This window comes from Melanotaenia boesemani, chromosome 7, assembly GCF_017639745.1.
Source record: "Melanotaenia boesemani isolate fMelBoe1 chromosome 7, fMelBoe1.pri, whole genome shotgun sequence".
Classification (NCBI taxonomy): domain Eukaryota; kingdom Metazoa; phylum Chordata; class Actinopteri; order Atheriniformes; family Melanotaeniidae; genus Melanotaenia; species Melanotaenia boesemani.
Genome location: NC_055688.1, coordinates 5,810,898 through 5,830,864, shown reverse-complemented (window position 1 = coordinate 5,830,864; position 19,967 = coordinate 5,810,898). Strand labels below are relative to the sequence as shown.

Sequence of the window (19,967 nt, the reverse complement as noted above, 5' to 3'; positions counted from 1 at the left end):
CCTGTTTTTGTGATTGAGGTTGTATTGATGGTACTCCTATCGATATGCTCATCAGGCACATTGTTAAAATCTCCACCGAGCAAAACATTCCCATCTATGCTTCCCAACATTTTATTAACCTTATATATAAAATCAGGATCATCCCTGTTCGGGGCATAGATATTACACAAAACAACCTTGACTCCATTAATAAGTGCCTGTATACATAACAATCTACCATCTTCATCCTTCAATTGTTGTAATAAAACAAAATTGAGTCTTTTATGAATAAGTATCACAACACCACGGCTTTTACTTGATACTGAATTATGAAAGACCTTCCCAACCCAATCTCTTTTAAGCTTCAAGGCTTCACTTTCATTTTCAAAATGGGTTTCTTGAATATAAGCAACATCAGTGTTATGAGATTTAAGATAACTGAGTATTTTTTTCCTTTTAATTGGTGTGCCACAGCCATTTATGTTCCATGACACAACATTAACGTAACTATTGGCCATCTTTATTCTATACTAAGTCATAATGCACTGTATCAAGTCTCAAATAATTAAACATGTTTTGACAGCTCAGGATAACACAAAATGCAAAAAACATGAGTACCTCACCTTCAAAGTTTCCACCAGAACAAACAAAAAACAAAAATAAAAAATGAAGCACTGTCCTGAAACAGAACATGACAGTGTCAATGCCCTCCCGGCAAAGTCCAAAGTTTCCGGTCCGTGTGGGTCCCGCAGACAGCAACCTCCACTCCAGCTGCCCAGGCAGCACCACAGTGATTCCGATCCCGTCTTGATAAAGTTACATCACGCTTCTCTCCCATAAACATAACAACAAAATTTGGCCAGTAAGCTCATCACTCCACCACCTTTTCAATGTTATCCCGCACAAATTTCTCGGCCTCCTCGACGTCCTCAAAACTTAGCCACTGGCCTCTCCATGTGAACCGGAGTGTTGCCGGGTGTGTCAGTGTATGCTTCACCTGATGCTGCCACAGCGTCTTCATCACCGGGGAGAAGAGCTTCCTTTGCGCCGCACGCTCAACTGTCATATCCTCATAAAATGAATCTGTTTGGATGTTATTTAATCTTGGTATTTGGCTAATTAGGGTTGTGTCCTTTTGATAGACAGGTATAAATTAACCTGGAAAGAAAAGAGTGTAGCACAAACACGGTTTTTAGCTGGCTAACAGTGCTCCTTAGCTTTAGCCTGCCTACCTCCATTAGCTGGTTAGCTACCGTTAGCTCGGTTAGCTCTTAGCTACAGACAGCTCGGAGTTTGATGGTTGTCGATCATCCACCCCCACCTTCACAGTCCCCCTCTCAGTTCCACCTTTTTGCCCATTTTTGGATTTTCCAGGAGTGACGCTGCCAAGATGGCGATGGTGGGAACCCCCCAATGAGCTTAAGTTCAGCTCTTCAGAAACCTACAGATGATGTCTAGGAGGCTTCGTCCATCTTTCATATACAGTCTATGCTCAGGAGTTGTTGGCTTTCCACACACACATGAAGATTGTTGGTCGTAAATATTGAACATGTTCAATTTTGTCAGCCACAACCCATTTCAGAGCTGATTGTCAGGACAAATTTGATCTTAACACACCTCAGACCACAGGATAATCTTATAGGAAAATCTTACAAGACTTAAAATAATCGGGCCTTGGACGTCCTTGGTTGGGGGAAAATCGGGACATAAACAGCATGATAATCTTTATGTATGAACCCAGGCTTATGTCACACGACATAAGAACTGGTCTGAAAATCAATATTAGGGGTGGAACTCGATTAAAAAAAAAAAAAAAATTGCAGGATTTGTACTTAAATAATCTTGATTAATCATGATTTAATCACATAGCAATATTTGCCCCAAAAAGCAATATATATATATTTTAATTTCAATGGATTTTAGTCGACTGAATCAAATAATAGATACAGACACTAATATTGTAAACTAAAGCTTTAGTAATGTTTGGAAAAATGCAATTATTTGCATTTCCATTCCAAACAGTTGAAAAAGAAATAGAAAATATAATTTACAAACAGACCTGAAGTTAAAGTGTCATTTTAAGTACTTTATCTACCAGCAGCTGTTCCCTAATTAAGAATCTACAACACGTTACAGTACTTTTAACTTTAATGTATACGTGACCTGGATCAGCCAGTGTCAGCTTTACGAATTTCATTTTCAGTCTGGAACAAGTGAAGTGAACTTATTTCATATGTACCTCAATAACTATCAGATATTTCCATAAGTTCATAGTAAGCTTTTTTAATCTTTATTAGTCAGAACCAAACTACAACATTCATCCATTCATTAATTTTCTATACTACTTCCACTACAAAAGTGTTCTATTATATAGAGCTGGGTTTTAAAAGTTAATAAATGTTTACATTTTCTGATCATTTTGATTTAAAGAGATCTATATTAGGGGGGTCCGGAACAGGTTTTGGCCCGTTACTCTCGGCAGGTTAATTCGCCTCTGCAGACGTCACGTTGCTGAAGGTTTTCGGTGACTTTAAATCGAGTCGGAGTGAGACCTCCTGCTCCCGGTCGCTGCTGTGTGTAACGGAGGACATTTTGAGCTGCTGCGGTCGGTCCGGTTCGATAGTAAAGTGTCAGCCTGAATTTGTGGCTGACTTGAGAGTCTGTCCCCAGAGTGAGCTGTAGTCGGTTAAACAGACAAGATTTAACGGGAAACCGGTGAAGTTTAACCGTGTTATATGTAGCCAGTCAGCTAGCTCAGCCAACCACAAAAGCTAGCAAATTCCTAGATGCTAGTTAGTTAGCGTCACCTAGCTGGCCTGCCCTCCTCCTCCTTCCTCCTCCTCCTCTACCACCACTACCACCTCCTCGACAGCCGGTCCCTCCAGTCAGACATAATGGCTTTAAAACGAATTTCTAAGGTAACACACACGACATTTGTCACATTTAATTTTAGCTACATACTATATAACGTAGTCCTTGCTGGTGTTAGCATGTCGGCTAGAAGCGTTAGCTTCAGCACAGCTGCTCAGTGTTTGACATAACAGCAGAATTAACAGCACTGTTTGGTTTGTGATGAGGGGAGTCGGTGTGTCGTCTGTGTGGTGTCTTTCCATGTGTGAGGAGTGCTAACGGGCGGGTTCGGGTCGGTATCCTCTACCCGGTCCGCTACATAACGGCTCTGTTAGTGAGAGGTGGTAGCTTCAGTCTGACGGGCCTGTTATTGAAAGGTTCGGTGGTTCTGTCCAAAAATAATCCAGAGGTCGCCCCAGTTTAGCCTGATGGCTTCAGTCAGTTTAATGACAGTAAATTAAAAAACATCAGGCTGAGGAGTTATTAATAGTGTTGTTATGATGCAGTGCAGCATGATGCTGTCTTTTGTCTTCATTAAAAGTGTCCTGTTTGGTTTGTCCCACACCCAAAGGTGAGGTGGAGCTCTGGGGTAAATCCAGTCAGTTTTATTCTAATATTTTCTGGCAGCACAAAGAAACCTTAACAGAAGTTATGAGATTTTCCTGTTTTTATTCACCGAATGAGGTTCTGGTCGTACTGACTCTCAGCTTTACAACAGATGTTAAATATAGACCCAGAGACATGTTCTTGACTTACAGACCAGCAGCAGGACAGACTGGTTCTGCACTTTCTGATGTGTAAAATTAACTGGAACCAGAGGATCTTCCAGTTGACATATGTATGGATCTAATTTTTTTCAGGCCTAATTTAACAATCCAGTCTCAATTAGGCCTGAACAATCTGGTGGAAAAAATCTAAATGCGATTTTTCTGACCAATAATGTGGTTTAATCTATTAAATTTCAGCTTCTATTCAAGACAGAAATATGTTTTCTATACAAGATGAAGGATTATCTCATGGCATCAAAGTATGAACTGCTCTATATTCTTACAAGGACACAAAGTTGAGATATAAACAGCTTCTTCAGAACTACAAGATGCAACCTGTGTTCAAAACACTGAAGCTTGAGGTTCACATTTCCTCTAGAACAGGTTTACACTTTGACCTTGTAGTAAAAACTAAACAGCCTGATGTTATTCACCTTATTTACACCACATCACGGCATTTCTCTCTACATGACTTCTGTACTGTACACAGCAGCGTTTCACCACGATGCCACACACACACACATACGAGCGTGCACGTGTGCACACTCCAACCAGCAGAGAATGCTTATCAGACAATATAAAGCTTCAACCACCTGAAAATCAGACAGAAATCCTGTTTTTTTTTTTTTTTTTTTTGTTTGTTTTTTTTAAACTCTCCCAGAGAGGTGAACAGGGGCGTTTTAAGGACAGACTAAGCCGAGTCCAGACCGGATCTAAATTCAAAGATGAGCCAAGGATTTTTTTTTAATATACAAAGGGGTTATATTAGACAATAATACACATAGTAGTAGACTGTAGAGTACCTAAATTATAATTTAATATTCAGATTCTTGCATGTTAAAACAGTGCAGTGTTCCATCTATTGTATGGTGATGTATAACATTACATCTAATGTTAGATCTATTATGAAATGATTTGTGTTTTGGAACATTACATTTGAAGTAAAAAAGGAAAAAAATGCTTTATAGAGTTCACCTCTCCACCTGCTCCTGATGCTCTCCCTTCTTTCATCTTCACCTGACTTCTCCTCCCTCTTTCCTTTTTCTCTTCACTTGGTCCATCCTTCCAACAGAGAACTACATGTATTCATATAGAACATTGTTTCCCATTTCCATGTTTAGTATCACCTCAATACAACCTCACTGGTTTCTGATCATTTGTTCCTCTTTAACCAGCTTTATGAACATATTGGACCCAAAATGAACAAAAATAATCAAATCCTAGTTAGGGCTGTGCGATTAAAAATATAATCTTTTTCAAACCAAATCTGATTTTAATCAGGTGTTTTTTTTTATTTTCTTTCTTAAAACCATGTTGAGTTTATTAAAATAATATTAAACTTAACGCTTTTGCATGCACATTGTTTCATCTATTTATTTATATGATTGAATCACAGCAAAAACAGTAAATGTCACAACTTTTCTGCAGTATAAACAGCTTCATATCTTTCATGGAGATATGCAACACAACTGCGTCTGTGATCTCTCCATGTGGATCCTTATCATACGGGATCCACCGGGGAAATAATTCCTTGTCGTAGGTCGTCTCGTCGGAGTTTGCGGGCTGAAGTTGAGCAGCATTTCTTACTGCGGTTGTTTTCCTCGAGTGACGACTCACTTCACTGTATAACTTGGTGCTTTCAGACAAACGCTGAGGACTGAGTCCGCTGCTAACTATGGAAGCCTTCCAGTTTGATGACCGCAGCATCTTAAACTGCAGTTTTGATTTAGAAACGATCAAGCGTTCAATTCTAGTTTAAATATCATTATTATAGTAATTTAAACTGGGTCTGGTCGTGTTTGTATCGACAGCCTTTTTAAACCAGAGAACTAGATTTACATGTTCTCCACACTTTGAGGTTGTTCCTCTTCATCACCAGTTGCACCAGCATCTTCGTGAGTGATGTAATAACACCTGATTGGAGAGTCCATATTAACACCTACCCTGTAATGTCATCGAGCATTTCATCGAGACATGAGACTTCATGTAATTACGTGATTAAATAAGTGGTTCTGTTCAGTTATACGTCAAACAGGCTCGTTTTCACACGAATATCCGACGTTGAAAAGACTGCCGCACCAGTCACTGGAAAAGCCCAACTGACCTTTCTACACGCGTGATGGAAGCGGTTGAAAACACGGATGACGGTTCCAGTACATCAGATCAGGTTTTTGGGGTGGTATCATCAGCCAAGTCCAGTTCAGAAGAGCGTGGTGATCCTGACAAACATGGTGGAGGACTGAACCGTACTGAGCGGACTTCCTGCCCAGCGACTCCGACTATGAGTCAGAGGGTGACGGTGGAGAGGCAAAGATGGCCGCTGCTGCAGCAGCAGTAGCAAACAGACGGCGGGGGGACACAGATTGTTATCCTGTGTCATGTTACGAATAAATGATTTGTTTGTAAATGTAATTTATTTAAACCTGATTTTCAAATAAACCATTGGTGTATTTATAGTAAACCTGAAATATTTAGCCTACCTGACACTGTGACAAGGATATACTGTGTAAATAATTAAATTTGAGTTCACTGTAGCCTAACTGTTATAATATTGACATTAAATGACTACATTTCCTACTTATCTGACCAGATTTTTTTAAAAACACTAGACCAACCAAGGTGGACAGTTTGCTGGTCCCTGACTTTTCCTAAAACCACATGACTTTTCATTAAAACTAGTTTTGATATGTCGTATGTAAAGAACAGAGGAAATTAGATAATTTCTACCTATGTCGAGACCACAGACGACGATTTTGAAAGTTCTGAACCAGATCATGTGGAAGTACTCTGTAAAGGGTGGTATACAGAGATGGATCCATACTGGACCTTGTAGGAATATATGTCCAGCATCATCATCAAATAGTGCACTGAAACCCAAACAGCTTACAGGGGTTTCTGCAGCAGCTGGCAGAGGAATCCAAAGCTGCAGCAGACTCCTGAAAGGAGGCGGGGGGCGGGGGCTGTGGCTTCAGTAGACCGTCATGACAGTCTCATCTAGCCTCACTCTTACTTTTGTCATGTTACGCATTCTCCATCACTTCAGGTTTATCCACCCCCGCTTCACTTTTTTTTTTTTTATGTAAATGTTCAGGCTGCGAAATTGAAGTTTGGATTTAATTTGCTTATGTGGCAGTCAAGGCTACAATTCTTGCTTTATACTTTGTTTTGGTAAACATTATTTGATTAGGGCTGGATGTTATTTTAGCTGTATAGCTATGAAGGGAATTGAAGTTTAAATGTAACGGTCAAAGCTACTGCTAGTGGCCGTTTTTGTCTAGTTTGGGACGTCCAAATGTAAAGTGCGTTTATACAAATAATGTATTGTCCATCAATAATAATAATGTTTTCAAAGTTTTAATAAGGCGACGGAGAATAATCACACTTACAAAAAATTGTGACATTTTTGTATTCTAACAAAAAATTACAAAAATGATTGTGTGCATCAAAATGAGAGGATTTAGGAATATCAGATTAATGAATTTAGTCTGGGATGGTTATAGTTTTTATTGGACATTTCTGTCTTCAGCTCATTTTTCCCACCTCAGTTTGGACGTTAAAATTCCACTAGCTCATTGGGGCCCCCGTGTGTTATCGCTTATATTGTAAACTGTTTCTCACAAACAGTAGTGTGTAACTGTCAAGTAAATTGTGATTGATGGTTTACCCTTTAGGTGGAAGTTTTCCAGGCAATTCTATCCCGTCCAGCAGGTTTACAATCCAGGAACAAAATGTAGTGTTTATTCAGAGACTACATGGTAAATCCACAATGAGTGATTCATTATAACACCATTAATTATCACATTCTCCTCAAAAAAAAAAAAAAAAAAATATTACTCTCACTACTGTCGCTAAGAAACCTCTATTTACACCTGGCAGCTATAATGAAGCCATTTCCTGTCAGACTTTCCACCAATCAGAGAGCTTAGATTGACGGTAACGTCCAGTCAGGAGCAGCCAAAGATCAACCATTGAGCAGAAAGTTCTATGTGTGTGTGAAAAGAAGAAAAATAATGCTCCTCGATGGCTGGAATAAAGCCAAGAAGACGTTTCTGATGCACGGTGGCGCCACAAAGCAGCTGAGCTGGAGTTGGTTTAGTGAGGATATCAGGTAAATAGTAGCAGGAATAACTGGAAATGAGGAAAAAGTGGAAACATGTTGTGTGTTTGTTTCAATAACAATATTTTTTCCCTGAAAGCCAAGACTTTAGAGAATAATGTGCAGATGAGAAAAGGCTTGGTCACTGTTGATCTGTGTGTTATTTCTACAAAGTTCTGTTAGTAATAAATTCTGCTTTTTTCTTCTGGTCGGCCTTTATGCTGCTATATCTATTCATACATTCATTTTACATCATTTTAGCCTCATAATCTGAAACTGAGGCTGACTGGGAGTAAAATGGTTGAGCTTTTCTATGAATTTTTACTTAAAAAAAAAAAAAAAAAAACCGGCTGGCCAAAAATAACAAAAAGGACTTTGCGTTTAAAGGGTTAACAGAAATAATTTCTGGATTGACGGCAGTATCTTCTGTTCCTGTCAAGTGCATGAAGCTGTTCTGCTGCATTATGAAACTGATGGTGGAAGAAAATGATCAGAATTATTCACACAGATGAAAATCAGTTTTTCATGATGACGTGAGTCTGCAGCTGACATGGAATCTCTCAGCTGTGACGTCAGTGGATTTGAGTTTTTCTGTGGATATAAACCCAGCAACATCCGAACCAGAACTTTTGCTTTAATCCTTGGTAACGTGATCTTCCCAGCTGCCGGGTTTCTGATGAACCGGATCTTTAAAAGTCTTGTTGCTTCTTGTCTAAACTCAGTAAAACCTGAAAGATGAGCCTGTATGTCACATACCAACACACACAGTTTGGCTTCAGGGTAGAAATACTAAACCCTCGTCCTATAAGCAGGAGCCCCCCCACCTCCAGTTCTGCTGCTATATCCTGATCCGGCCGCTTCTGTCTTTACGACTCACAGAGTAAAAATAGGCTCTGCTGCTGCTTACACATCAATCCTGGGTTTGTTTTAATGCTGCGTTCACACGGCTGGCCGAGCGGCTGGCAGTTATGGCCCGTGTCCAGATTAAATGTCTGAGTTGAAGATGATCTGTGGGATCATTGTCACAATAATTAGGCTTTTCAGAGGTTTCACTAAACGTTTGAGTCTGTAAGATCATAAATGAATGAAAAAGGTGGAGCTCAGTCAACTCAAAATGAATCGGTTCGCACTTTCTTTACATTTTTAAAAAATATATTTATGCTCTTCTAAACAATAAACTAAATTATTATTAGTAAAGTAGTGACTTTACCCTCATGTTAAAAAGATTTATTTATTCAAAAATGATTTGGTTGTCTTTAAAATCTCTCTCCAGGTTTAAAAGATTATAACGTGTTAGAAAAACAACGTCCAGATCACTTATGCTGTGAAATGAAGCCGGTCAGGTAACTGGACACCATTCAGTTTGTGTTTACAGTGGCTCTGAGAAGTAAAACAACTCAAACCTGTTCAGACAAAACACTGGGTGTAAATATGACTGAGATCAAGTGACGTTTATTTCTGGACATGCAGCAGTATTGGCTTGTTGACACACAGCTGTCCCACATTTCGTCTTACGGTTTACACTCGGCAGAAGCCGACAGGATACAGTTGAGGATGTATTACCATGGCTTCTTTTAAAGCTTCCACCATGAAAATTGGTTGATCTGCTCTAAAAGTAGGTCAGAGTAGCGCCAGAAATCTGAATTTAATCTCCCAAGTTAGAAGCTGAAAATGTTGAGAGAAAACTAAGAATTAAAATCTTGTCATCTGACTCATATCTCAGCTCCAGGACTTCAAAAGACCTGCAGTAGGATCGGAGTGTTTTCATTAAGAAAATAAAAAGTCAGTCGACTCAGATCGTGTTAAAGAGCGTCAAGCGTCCACAGATGGACGAAGCTGTCGTCCAACCATAAACTATCAACACAGCAGCTCAATATCTTCGTATTCAGGTGGTAATAAAAACATTATCTAACACATCAAATTAGTTTTAATTATCTTAGATAAAGTCATGAAATATTTAACTCTGGATGGATTTATCATGATAATCAGTGGAGTTTTGGATGTGTAGCCAACACAGCGTGTTGGCATGGCGATATGGACTGAAAATAAAATCTCCCTTTTCAGTTTCTCCCCATAGTTTGATTTCAGATTTATTTTTTTTTTTTATTTCTTTGCAAACATATTGAATTTATCAAACAAAAACCTTAATGCTTTGGCTGGTAAATGTGCCGATCACACTACTCATAAAAAGTTAAGAATATTCAGCTTTTTGAAAGTCAAAATGAAACTAAAGTGTTTTATAACTTTTACAAGCAAATTAAATTTGACCATCTCTAAACTTGTTTGTTGTTTTCTAACAAGAAAGATGGTCAGAACCATGAGTAGACATCTACATCTTCTGGCTCACTGATAACTTGTAAACAGTCCTCTTCATCATACTGTTCACATCATCAGACCACGACCACACCCAACACATGACAAGTTACTGACGCACTGACTTTTACGTTGTTATACCCACCACTGTTAGCTTTTCTTTCAATTTATTGTTTGAAATAAGGGAATTACCGTTATATGATTCTACCTAAAAGTGATAAATTCATGATATAATATCAGTGCTGCATCAACTAAATTCCAAATTAGTAAATTCCACCTAAAATTAGAATATCCTAAACTTTTTGTGAGTAGTGTGCATGTGTATAAGACAGTATCTTCAGTGATATGCAACACAGCCACATCTGTGAGCTTTTTGTACCGTTTGTTGTCATGCAGGATAAACTGAAAATGATCCCTCTGATGTTGGTCGGGGCTTTGTCTGTTTCTCAATGCACAGCTAAATTCTAGCCGTGAATGACGACTGACCGGATAGTGTATCTGTTAGTGCTTTCAGACAGAAACCATGCTGGTTCTGGAGCTTCAGAACCTCTGTTCTTTCTGGTAAACCAGCCCACATTCACACCAGTTTAACCAGAACGAAAGTGGTAGGACTTTACTTTGTGGAACTAACCATAAACATCTTGAAGATTTGGACTTGAAAATTAATGAATACGTCGTCAGGCTCCATTATGACCTACGATTTCCCAAAATAAAGAACATTCAGACGGCTGAGCGAATGTTGGCGTCGGATCAGTTGTCAGCGGTCGTTTCTTCCACTCAGCGTCATGTCTCTGTTTGAGCTGGTGAAGTAAATCGGGTGTTCTGCCATCTTTGCCATCTTAAACTGATTTATCATTGTGTCCTTCTTTATTCTGAGTGTGGGGTCACAAAACCTACACCAGCTCCGAATAAATGATAGCACAGATCCCCAACGGACACAAAAACGGGAAAAACAAGTGTTTCTTCTGTTTCGTCCTGGATGTAGACGGACCGCAGATCTGAGCATCGTCTCTGAGAATTTCTGTCAGATCAAACTTTTCTCAAGTGTCATGGACATTGGTGTTTAATCTGGCATGTTGTCATGGTAACCAATCTCAGCGCTGCAGGTCCAAACATCTGGATGTGAGTCTGTGAGTAATTCCTGCGAAAAAAGACGTCTGCTTGTGATTTCAGAGTAATCGGTTTGTGGAGCTGACAAGTCTGGATTTAGCTCAAAAAAATCCTTATTGAGTCCTTATTATTTTAAAGGATGTTGTTCTCCAATGTTGACGTTCATCATCGTCTCTGAATATCTTTTATTAAACACATGAACATCACTACAGTTCCCTCCACAGGACCTGCAGAGTTAAAATGAAAATAGTTGTCGTCCATTTGCAGGAGGTGAGGTTTAAATCACTTCATACGTAAAATTCAGACCAGTATTCTTACAGGCTCGGAGAAGAGAAGCTCACACAGACGCAGTGATATTTACAGTTTGATTCATCGTGTGCCAAGTTTAGCCGGTAACCTGACAACCTAACAGGTTATGTTCCAGTCCTGACTGATCTTCCTCTCTGAATCACTTCACTGTTTTTACAGTCAGTGTTTTTCTTCTGAAGTCCAAAGACTTTATGTATTTATCCTGAATTAAATCTTTGTTCGTCAGTCTGGAAAACTGGACTTCTCAGTTTTCCTTGAGGTCTCTGGATTCATGTTTCCAAGTGTCGCTTTAAACTTCAGATTTACCGGACATGCATCTGCTGACAGTAGAAACATTCCCGTCCTGCCTACAGCCACCATCACAAGTACAGAACATGTGGCTCAGATTGTACGACCCTCAGAGTCCAACATGTTCTGACTCGGTCTGAAACCCAGCAGGAAGTTAAACATCCCAACCTGACAGTTTCCTATCTGGAAACAGGAAATTCTCTCATCTGAGAGGCTAGAAATGGTTCATATTTAATACTTATGACATACAGTGATAAAAATGGCGTTAAAATCAGCTGCCTGTTTGACAGTTAAACACGGGGGTGTCCAAACTTCTGCACCACCTTAATATTCTCACCTGTCTAATCCGAGAGATTCGTGTTGATTTGCTGTGCTGACGTGATCCCAGTAAAAGGTGAACGACTGTGTTCGTCTGACCAAATCCTGACTTTAAAAATGTGTTCCTGGCTCTGAAAATGGGACCTTGTGAATTAAACGTCCTGTTATCAAACTTCCCGTTTTCTCGTTTCTTCTGTCAGAAACTGATGGCAGCCCATTCACTCGACTCTCCGTCATTTCCAGACCGTCCTTCTGCTCTAAAGACAGCTGATAAAGTCCTGAGGGAATTTAAAGATGACATCCTTTCAGAGATTTCAGCTGGACTTTGTGGATGATGACCTCCTCCAGAGGAAGTTAGAAGCTGCAGGTTGTCTGCAACATTTTCTCACCCAGTCTGGGGTCAGAAACGCTGATCCTGGTCCAGTTAAATGTCCGCTTGAACTCAAACCACAGTCGAGTCCTCATCCTGTAGACACCTTCAGGAGGAAAAGAGCTGACACGATCCCTCATGCTATTTTTATTTATTTATTTATATATTTTTACCAAATTTGTAGTTTGTGAGCAGGTTTTGCTCACCGTGTCTCGTATCGTCTGCTTAGTTCAGGTTGTAAAATATTACAGCTCCGTTTTCCTCTGCTGTCATATCATAGTTACTCTGCTATAAATGTTGGAGCTCTAACATTTATTTTCCTCGACTCCTTCCAGGATTTCACTGCATTTTTCTGTGATAGTTTCCACCTAAAACGCCAGATTATTGCAGTAGCTTTTGTGAACCTAAATTTTTGTTTCCAGGTAAACACAAGTTGTGTAATTGATTATTAATATTATAGTAATTTATAAAATCATTTTTAATGTTTTGATTAAATTTCAGGTGCTTTTTCAGGTAAAAACAACTTTGTTGCAAAAGCTTTTGAAATTTATTTAAAATATTTTATACTAATTAATTTTAGTGAAACTGTTTACTGACTACAAAGAATCAGTGCCAGACACATGCGTCTGTTTGTTGCCATAAGAGATCCAGAGCAGGGCTATGGATGGGAATTGTCACAAATTTCAGCTTATTTCGATTTGGTTTCGATTAAATTTGACTCGATCCTGATTCATTTACAGCTAATGGTGTAACACCGCTTATTTTTCTTGAATAGTAAAGACATTCTCAGGTAACTACTTTTATAAAACACTGAGTGCATTTACTTGACAATCACAATCAGTTATCTGGGAGTAATCAGATTACTGTAAGAATCTGATCTGACACATCTACATGCATTTCTGAAATACCAGAACAATCTAGCGTTTCCCCAGATTCAGAACCAGAAATGCTGTGATGGAAAAAAACCCACTCAGGACAGAAAAAAAACTTTAAATGTCCTAAAGAAAAAAAGTTTCATTCAGTGGAGTCAGATTCAGAATGAATCAGATAACGTGTTAATGTTAATGAAACCTACGAAGAATATTGGATCCATTTAAAGCCGTAATTCAAATTCCTAGAATGACGTAGATTCAGCTTGTTCAGCTGTCTGTGTTACCGTGACGACAGTGATGCAATCGGTGTAACACGGGAGCAGAAAAAATCCTCCATCTGCTCGTCACTGGAGCGAGATGCTTCCATCTTCACCTGCCTGCGAGAATTTAGAAAACTCTCATATCTTTGTCTGATTTTTAGCTTGTTGACGTGTTTCCCAAAACGTGTGTGCACGTGTCTGTGTGTGTGTGTGCTCACTGGCGTGGACACAGAGAGCAGCGATGACATGCTGTCATGTCAACCAGATCAAAAAGAATCAGATTGTTTACTGTTTGATAAATAGATGGAGTGTAAACCTGTTCTAGAGGAAATGTGACTTTAAATGACCATGTAGGATTTATTTCTAAGTACTTGTGTGCATGGTGACATCACTTCCTGTTGTTGAACATAGTGGCGGCCGTGGTCTTAGCGTTAGCTGCTAATGTGAGCGGTAATACGCTGCAAAGAAGCAGATTTTGGGCGGAGGCAACCCAAGAAAGCAGTTATGTGTGTATATCTGCTAAGATCTCGCCATGCCTTGGTAAATCACGTGAGAGTCACGTTATCTGAAAGATCCACCAGGTTTTATGAATCGATATTGGATTTATTAAATTTGAATCTATTTAAATTGATAAATGGATTTTTTTAAACCACCTCTAAGCATGGCTACATGTAATTAAGAAACATGACGATGGTGCAAGCTGTAATGTCTGTGCAGGAAAGACCAATAACAGAAGCCGACCATAGGACGGACCTATATACTTGTGCGGAGGAGTACGCAGCCCCTCAAACAGTTTCCTGCTGCACCACGTTCCTCTGATCAAACACTGACTGGAGTTTCTTCTGTTTCCAGGAGCTGACCGACCTGTCCAGAGATCCCCCGGCCCAGTGCTCCGCCGGGCCCGTCGGTGAAGACAGTAAGATGATGATGATGAGGATGATGATATTTGCATAATCACCAACAAGTGTGTTTAATCTCTCCTCCTCTTTCTCTTTTTCCAGTGTTTCATTGGCAGGCTACTATTATGGGTCCTGTAAGTATCAAACTGTTACTGGTTTCTCCTTTTTGTCAAGATACTCTGATGTGCACGTAATACCAGAATGGAACGTGCACGTGATTTCCAGATCTGTAAATATGACAAGTTCGAAGTTTTTTCTGTATTCTTAAAATGCAGGGAAGTAAATAAATATATATAATTTTATTTCACGTAAAAAGAGACATTTTCACGTTTTAATTTAAAAAGAATGTAAAGTGTAATTTGATCCACTGAGAGCTGAATGCAGATATCGTTATTAATACAGATCTATGAGGTCACAGTGGTTAAAAAACAGTCATTCAGTGTGTAACCTGCATCCTCTTTGTTGCAGCCTGACAGTCCCTACCAGGGAGGCGTCTTTTTCCTCACTATTCATTTCCCCACAGATTATCCCTTCAAACCACCCAAGGTCAGTAAATGCAGCGCACCTTTTCCCTGAAAACATCCAGCCGTTCAGCAAATGTTTATTTTCTATTTAAGTGACTTTATCTTTGAAAATAAACAGATTTTTGTTTGTTTTTTTTCTCTGGAAGCTGCTCTGACGAGTCTCTGTTCCTTTTCTCAGGTCGCCTTCACAACAAGAATTTATCATCCAAATATTAACAGTAACGGCAGCATCTGCTTGGATATATTGAGATCTCAGTGGTCTCCAGCGTTAACTATCTCTAAAGGTAAATAACTGTCTACAGGTTTATTCACACCTTTCCTGCCATGTTAATAAAAATTCTTCAGGCTGTGCCTTTTTTTAGATGAGTCATATTTATTAACCCCTGAGAAAAAACAGAATCTAAGACCACTCACACCAAACTAAGAGATAAATACCTCAAATACTTAAATTTCTTTTGTAGCTGTTTTGTAGTTTTGTCGTTTACAGTCATCTGCAGCTGATTCAGATGAAAGACTCTTGGTAACACTTGAAGTAGCTCTTAATCTAGTGTATATTGTGCTATAAGCAGGTTATAATATTCTTGTATGTATCCTACTTGAAGGGGTCTGTCCTTGTAGCAGAGAGAGAAGATATTAAAGATGCAAGTGAAGAAGGCTGTTCTGAAGGAGAGGCACAGGCAGAAAGTTAGAGGCTGGTTCTGCCACATGAACCAGGAAGATGGCCAGAGAAGCCATTTTGCTATTTGGATTTAAACCAGTGGTTCCCAAATGGGGACGGGCCCCCTCGGATGGACCCAGAGTTATGACAGAGGAGGCACAGCAAAGCTGAATAAAACTAAATAAAATTAGTTTTGCATTGCTAGCAAAACATGGACAAATTTGTGAAAGTATCAATGAGCTAAAGATAAATCAAGAACAGAGATTTTAACTACCAAAAAAAAGACAACAAAATGTGGTCAGGCATATTTTGCTCAGGGCTTGACCAGGTAATGTCTGCGGTGGACAACTGACCCCAGTGTGTTGTATTTCTCAAATTATCGGCATCTGACAGTATGAAACCAAACAAATAACACTACTTGGAAATTTCTCATCCTGAGCCCAAAGAAAAGCCTGCTGATTACTTTAGAAATAAAATACTCAAACTCATGAAAAGCTCAGCTCACCTGCAGTGATCAGCAGTGTTTCCTGGTTTAAAACAACTTTTTTTCAGTGTCTGCATGTCAAAGGACACCAGACACGGTGAAGAAAGGTCCCCACTTCTTTCTTGCATTTCACACAGGGGAGAAACTCTCAGGTTGATCTTGTTTAAAATGTAAGGAGTACATTGTGACCTGGTAGGATAAACTGGTTCTCTATGTCTGTTACAAACTACTTTCTGGAAGATTCAAAAGCTGCTGACCTGGCTTCCCCATCAATTTCAACCCCCAGACTTTTTTCCCATGGCTTCTTAGCTGGACACATATTTGAATCATTCACAAATAACCTAATGTAGAATAGAGAAATTTTTTTTTTTTACTACTAGAGAAATGTAAACTGAAATTTAACTTTTTAATTGGGTTGAGTGTTGATTGGCCTATATGAAATTTAAGTTTGGATGTAATGAGATGAGGGGGGGGTTGTTAACTTTTTGTTTGCATTTCGCTGTTATTTCTTTCTTTTTTTTACTAAATACAAATAAAACTAAAAATTGAATAAATAAAAATGAATGATAAACAATATAAAACAAAAAAAAAATGGAAAAATCAAAGTTTGGATTTAAGGATTTGAACGTTAACTGTGAGAATTTAATCATCTCACATATTTAGACCATTCATCTAAATAAACAACAAAATAATTGATTATTTTAAACATAGTTAAAATCAATTAATTTAAGGATTCGAACTGTTCCAGGTTTTCAGAATCAGGATTATTGATCCAGTTTTCTGTGTGTAATATCAGGTTCTGACCAGCAGGTGGTGCTGTTGGCTCAGAAATGTAAACATTTGGCAACAAGCTTGTCCTGAATATTTAATATTTTACTTATCTGATTAATCAACTTCATGTCCAACATTTAAATCAGAAAACTGAGCTTCAGCTTTTTCTCTGATCATATGAAGTTAAACCGTCAGTTGTGCAGCAGAACTCAAACACTGCTGTTTTTTCTCCGCAGTCCTTTTGTCCATTTGTTCTCTGTTATGTGACCCGAATCCTGACGACCCGTTAGTGCCAGAGATCGCCCGCATCTACAAAACAGACCCTGTCAGGTGAGTTCCCACTCAGAGTTGAGAGGTGAGCTCAGGAAACAGGAAATCTGAAGCCAGATCAGGTGCAGATTAAAACCAAAGTGAGGAAGTGTGAGACTGGACCTGAGCAGCAGCAGCAGCAGCAGGTGGACGTGGTGTTAACCCGACTGTCCTGCTGCTTGATCTCAGGTATAACAGACTAGCCAGGGAGTGGACAGAGAAGTACGCCATGCTGTGAGGGTAAGAGCTGAGCTCATCTGTCGGGTCTGAAGCACATTGATGCAAAGCATGGCCTCAGAAACCCGTCCTGCCACCTGCATGCAGCGCAGCCCGGCAGAGGAACACCTGCAGGCATACAGACCAGCAGCAGAACTCAAACATCACAGGGTTTTTTAAGGAGCAGTTCCTCTAACGTTCTGGTCAGATGCAGCCCGTTGATGTGTCGATCCTCCCTGATGGCCATCAGAGTGTTGCCGCTCTGATCGGAGCTGCCTACAGACAGGAAAACCAGGAAGTTGGTTTCAGCTGGAATAACTGGATCTGCATGATGTTTGCTCTGCATCTTCTCTGATTTGAAGCAACACTAGTGTTTGAGTTTAACTCTTAAAACTCCAGATTATCAGCACCCCCCAGGACAAACGCTTATATTGTCATTACTCAGGAACCATAGTGTGTAACTTTGTGGGGTGAATTGTGATGAAAGGTCCAGACCAGACGAAAGAAAAATAATGCTCCTCTATGGCTGGAATAAAGCCAAGAAGACGTTTCTGATGCACGGTGGTGCCAAAAGGCAGCTGAGTGGGAGTTGGTTTAGTGAGGATAGCAGGTAAATAGCAGCATAAATAAATAACTGAGGAAAAAGAGTAAATATAGTTTCTGTTGTGTGTTTAATTCAAAGCCAACATTTTTTCTCCTGAAAGCCAAGACTTGAGAGAATAATGTGTAGATGAGAAAAGGTTTGGTCACTGTTGATCTGTGTGTTATTTCTACAAAGTTCTGTTAGTAATAAATTCTGCTTTCTTCTTCTGGCCGGCCTTTATGCTGCTATATCTATTCATATATTCATTTTACATCATTATATAGCCTCAATCTGACAACTGAGGCTGTCCTAAAAACATCATGTCTGCATGCTGACTGGGATTAAAAGGGTTCAGCCAAAAAAAAAATGGCTTGGAGTTTAAGGGTTAAATGTTCTTTTAAAGAGTAACGGAACATGAACAGACTTTGAGTCTCAGATTAAACCCGAAACAAAGATGGAAATAAAATGCAGGGAAGTCTCAGCCAATCAGGAATATCACCACCTTCTCTACTTCAGGTCCTGTGAGATGCTGCTCATGCTCTGTGTCGCCCCTGCGTTGCGTTCAGGGGCTGCAAACTGTGTAATAACCCCTTTAAAGACATTCTGCTGCTTCTAACTTTGCTTTGACTGATGATGGACGTAACTGCACAGATTAAATCTCCTCCTGTGCTGGATGCTGCTTTGTCAGATATGAAATCAGAATTTAATCAGAGCAAAGGACTCAAAATGATGGTACGTTATTACAGACGAAAAAAGCAGGAAGAAAGCAGGAAGCATATGTGGCGTGGTGATATCATGAATATGCTAATTAGCCGATTAAATCGTTGAGCAAACTTCATCAGAGAGGATTAATAGACTGTGCTGCTGTGTTGTTGTTCAGTTAGCTAACGGAGGAGGTAACAGCCTGTTCCACTTTATTATGTCACAGATTTACATGACAGCTTCTTCATCATTCATACACGTCTGCCTCCAAACGTTTACAAAAACGAAGAAGTTATGATTTGTATTATTAAAATGATACATTCAGAAAAAAATCTGAACAGATTGAATTTTTTCTCAAATTATTTTGTTAATTCAGAAAACAGTTTGTATAATCATATAAAATCTGAAAAGAATTAACGATAATTTCAGCTGGGTGGAGAGTAAAAAAAGAAAAGCACAGTTGATGCTGTTTCCACCATCTGATGATGATGACGATGATGGGTGTTTGTGTCTGAAGTGAATTGTGGGTCTCCTGCTTCACTTTGGTTGTAAAAATTTGAAAAAAGTCCAACTGTTCAGGCAGCAGCCAATCAGATGACTGAGACGGAGAGTGGTGAGGCAGCAGACCCACAGCTGATCCTGATTGGATGCGGTTTGTGATGGAGGCATGGCATCGTCTCTGCAGGTGGTGGAGCAGCAGCAGCTCCTCACTCTGTTTTTTCTCCTGCAGGTACAACAAGACAGCTCAGGACTGGACTCAGAAATACGCCATGTGATCCGCCGCCGGCTGGACACACCTGTTTGAGTTTCTCACGTGGCCACGCCCCCCTCTCCCTCCCCCCCTTCACCACCTGTAACAGCAATTTGTTCACGTTTCTGTTTGTCCCATCTTCAACTCGAATGCTTTTAAATCCTCCGTCTGTCTGCTTTGAACACAAGCGAATGAAGGGCTGCGGCCTCGGAGCTGCGAACGTGCCAACAAACCCCACGAAGCCGAGCGGACTCACCTGACAGGCGACGCAGCGCGAGGAAACGCTCATCGATGCATGTCAGTGATTGGTTCATGTGCTGCTCTGAACACTCGTTTTAAAAAGAAAAAAAGGCAAAAGCTTTTTCAGTTTGTAGTTTTTTTGTTTAGAGGTTTTAGACGAGAGCCGTTAGTTCATCCATCATCCAACACTGTTCTCCTCTTTTTGCACTGAAAAGAAACGAAGCTCCCAGCGGCTGATTGATCAACTAATAGCTCTGTGATGGTTTCTCAATAAAGTTGAACAAATTGCAGCTTCATT

The 19,967-nt window shown here is 39.7% G+C and overlaps 1 protein-coding gene across 1 annotated transcript; it reads left to right on the top strand.

Annotated features, from left to right (window-relative positions):
- Nucleotides 1-2,493: 2,493 nt before the first annotated feature.
- Nucleotides 2,494-19,959, top strand: LOC121643160 (ubiquitin-conjugating enzyme E2 2-like). The gene is made up of 7 exons (XM_041990423.1): nucleotides 2,494-2,897; nucleotides 14,385-14,448; nucleotides 14,534-14,565; nucleotides 14,900-14,977; nucleotides 15,134-15,239; nucleotides 17,105-17,198; nucleotides 19,409-19,959. The coding sequence occupies exons 1-7, from the start codon at nucleotides 2,874-2,876 to the stop codon at nucleotides 19,452-19,454; spliced, it is 444 nt and encodes a 147-aa protein (XP_041846357.1). The 5' UTR covers nucleotides 2,494-2,873; the 3' UTR covers nucleotides 19,455-19,959.
- Nucleotides 19,960-19,967: the final 8 nt, after the last annotated feature.

Coding starts and splice junctions, on each gene's coding strand:
- LOC121643160 (XM_041990423.1), top strand. CDS start 2,874: ATGGCTTTAAAACGAATTTCTAAG. Junction 2,898..14,384: donor CTTTAAAACGAATTTCTAAG/GTAACACACACG, acceptor TTCTGTTTCCAG/GAGCTGACCGACCTGTCCAG. Junction 17,199..19,408: donor TACAAAACAGACCCTGTCAG/GTGAGTTCCCAC, acceptor TTTCTCCTGCAG/GTACAACAAGACAGCTCAGG.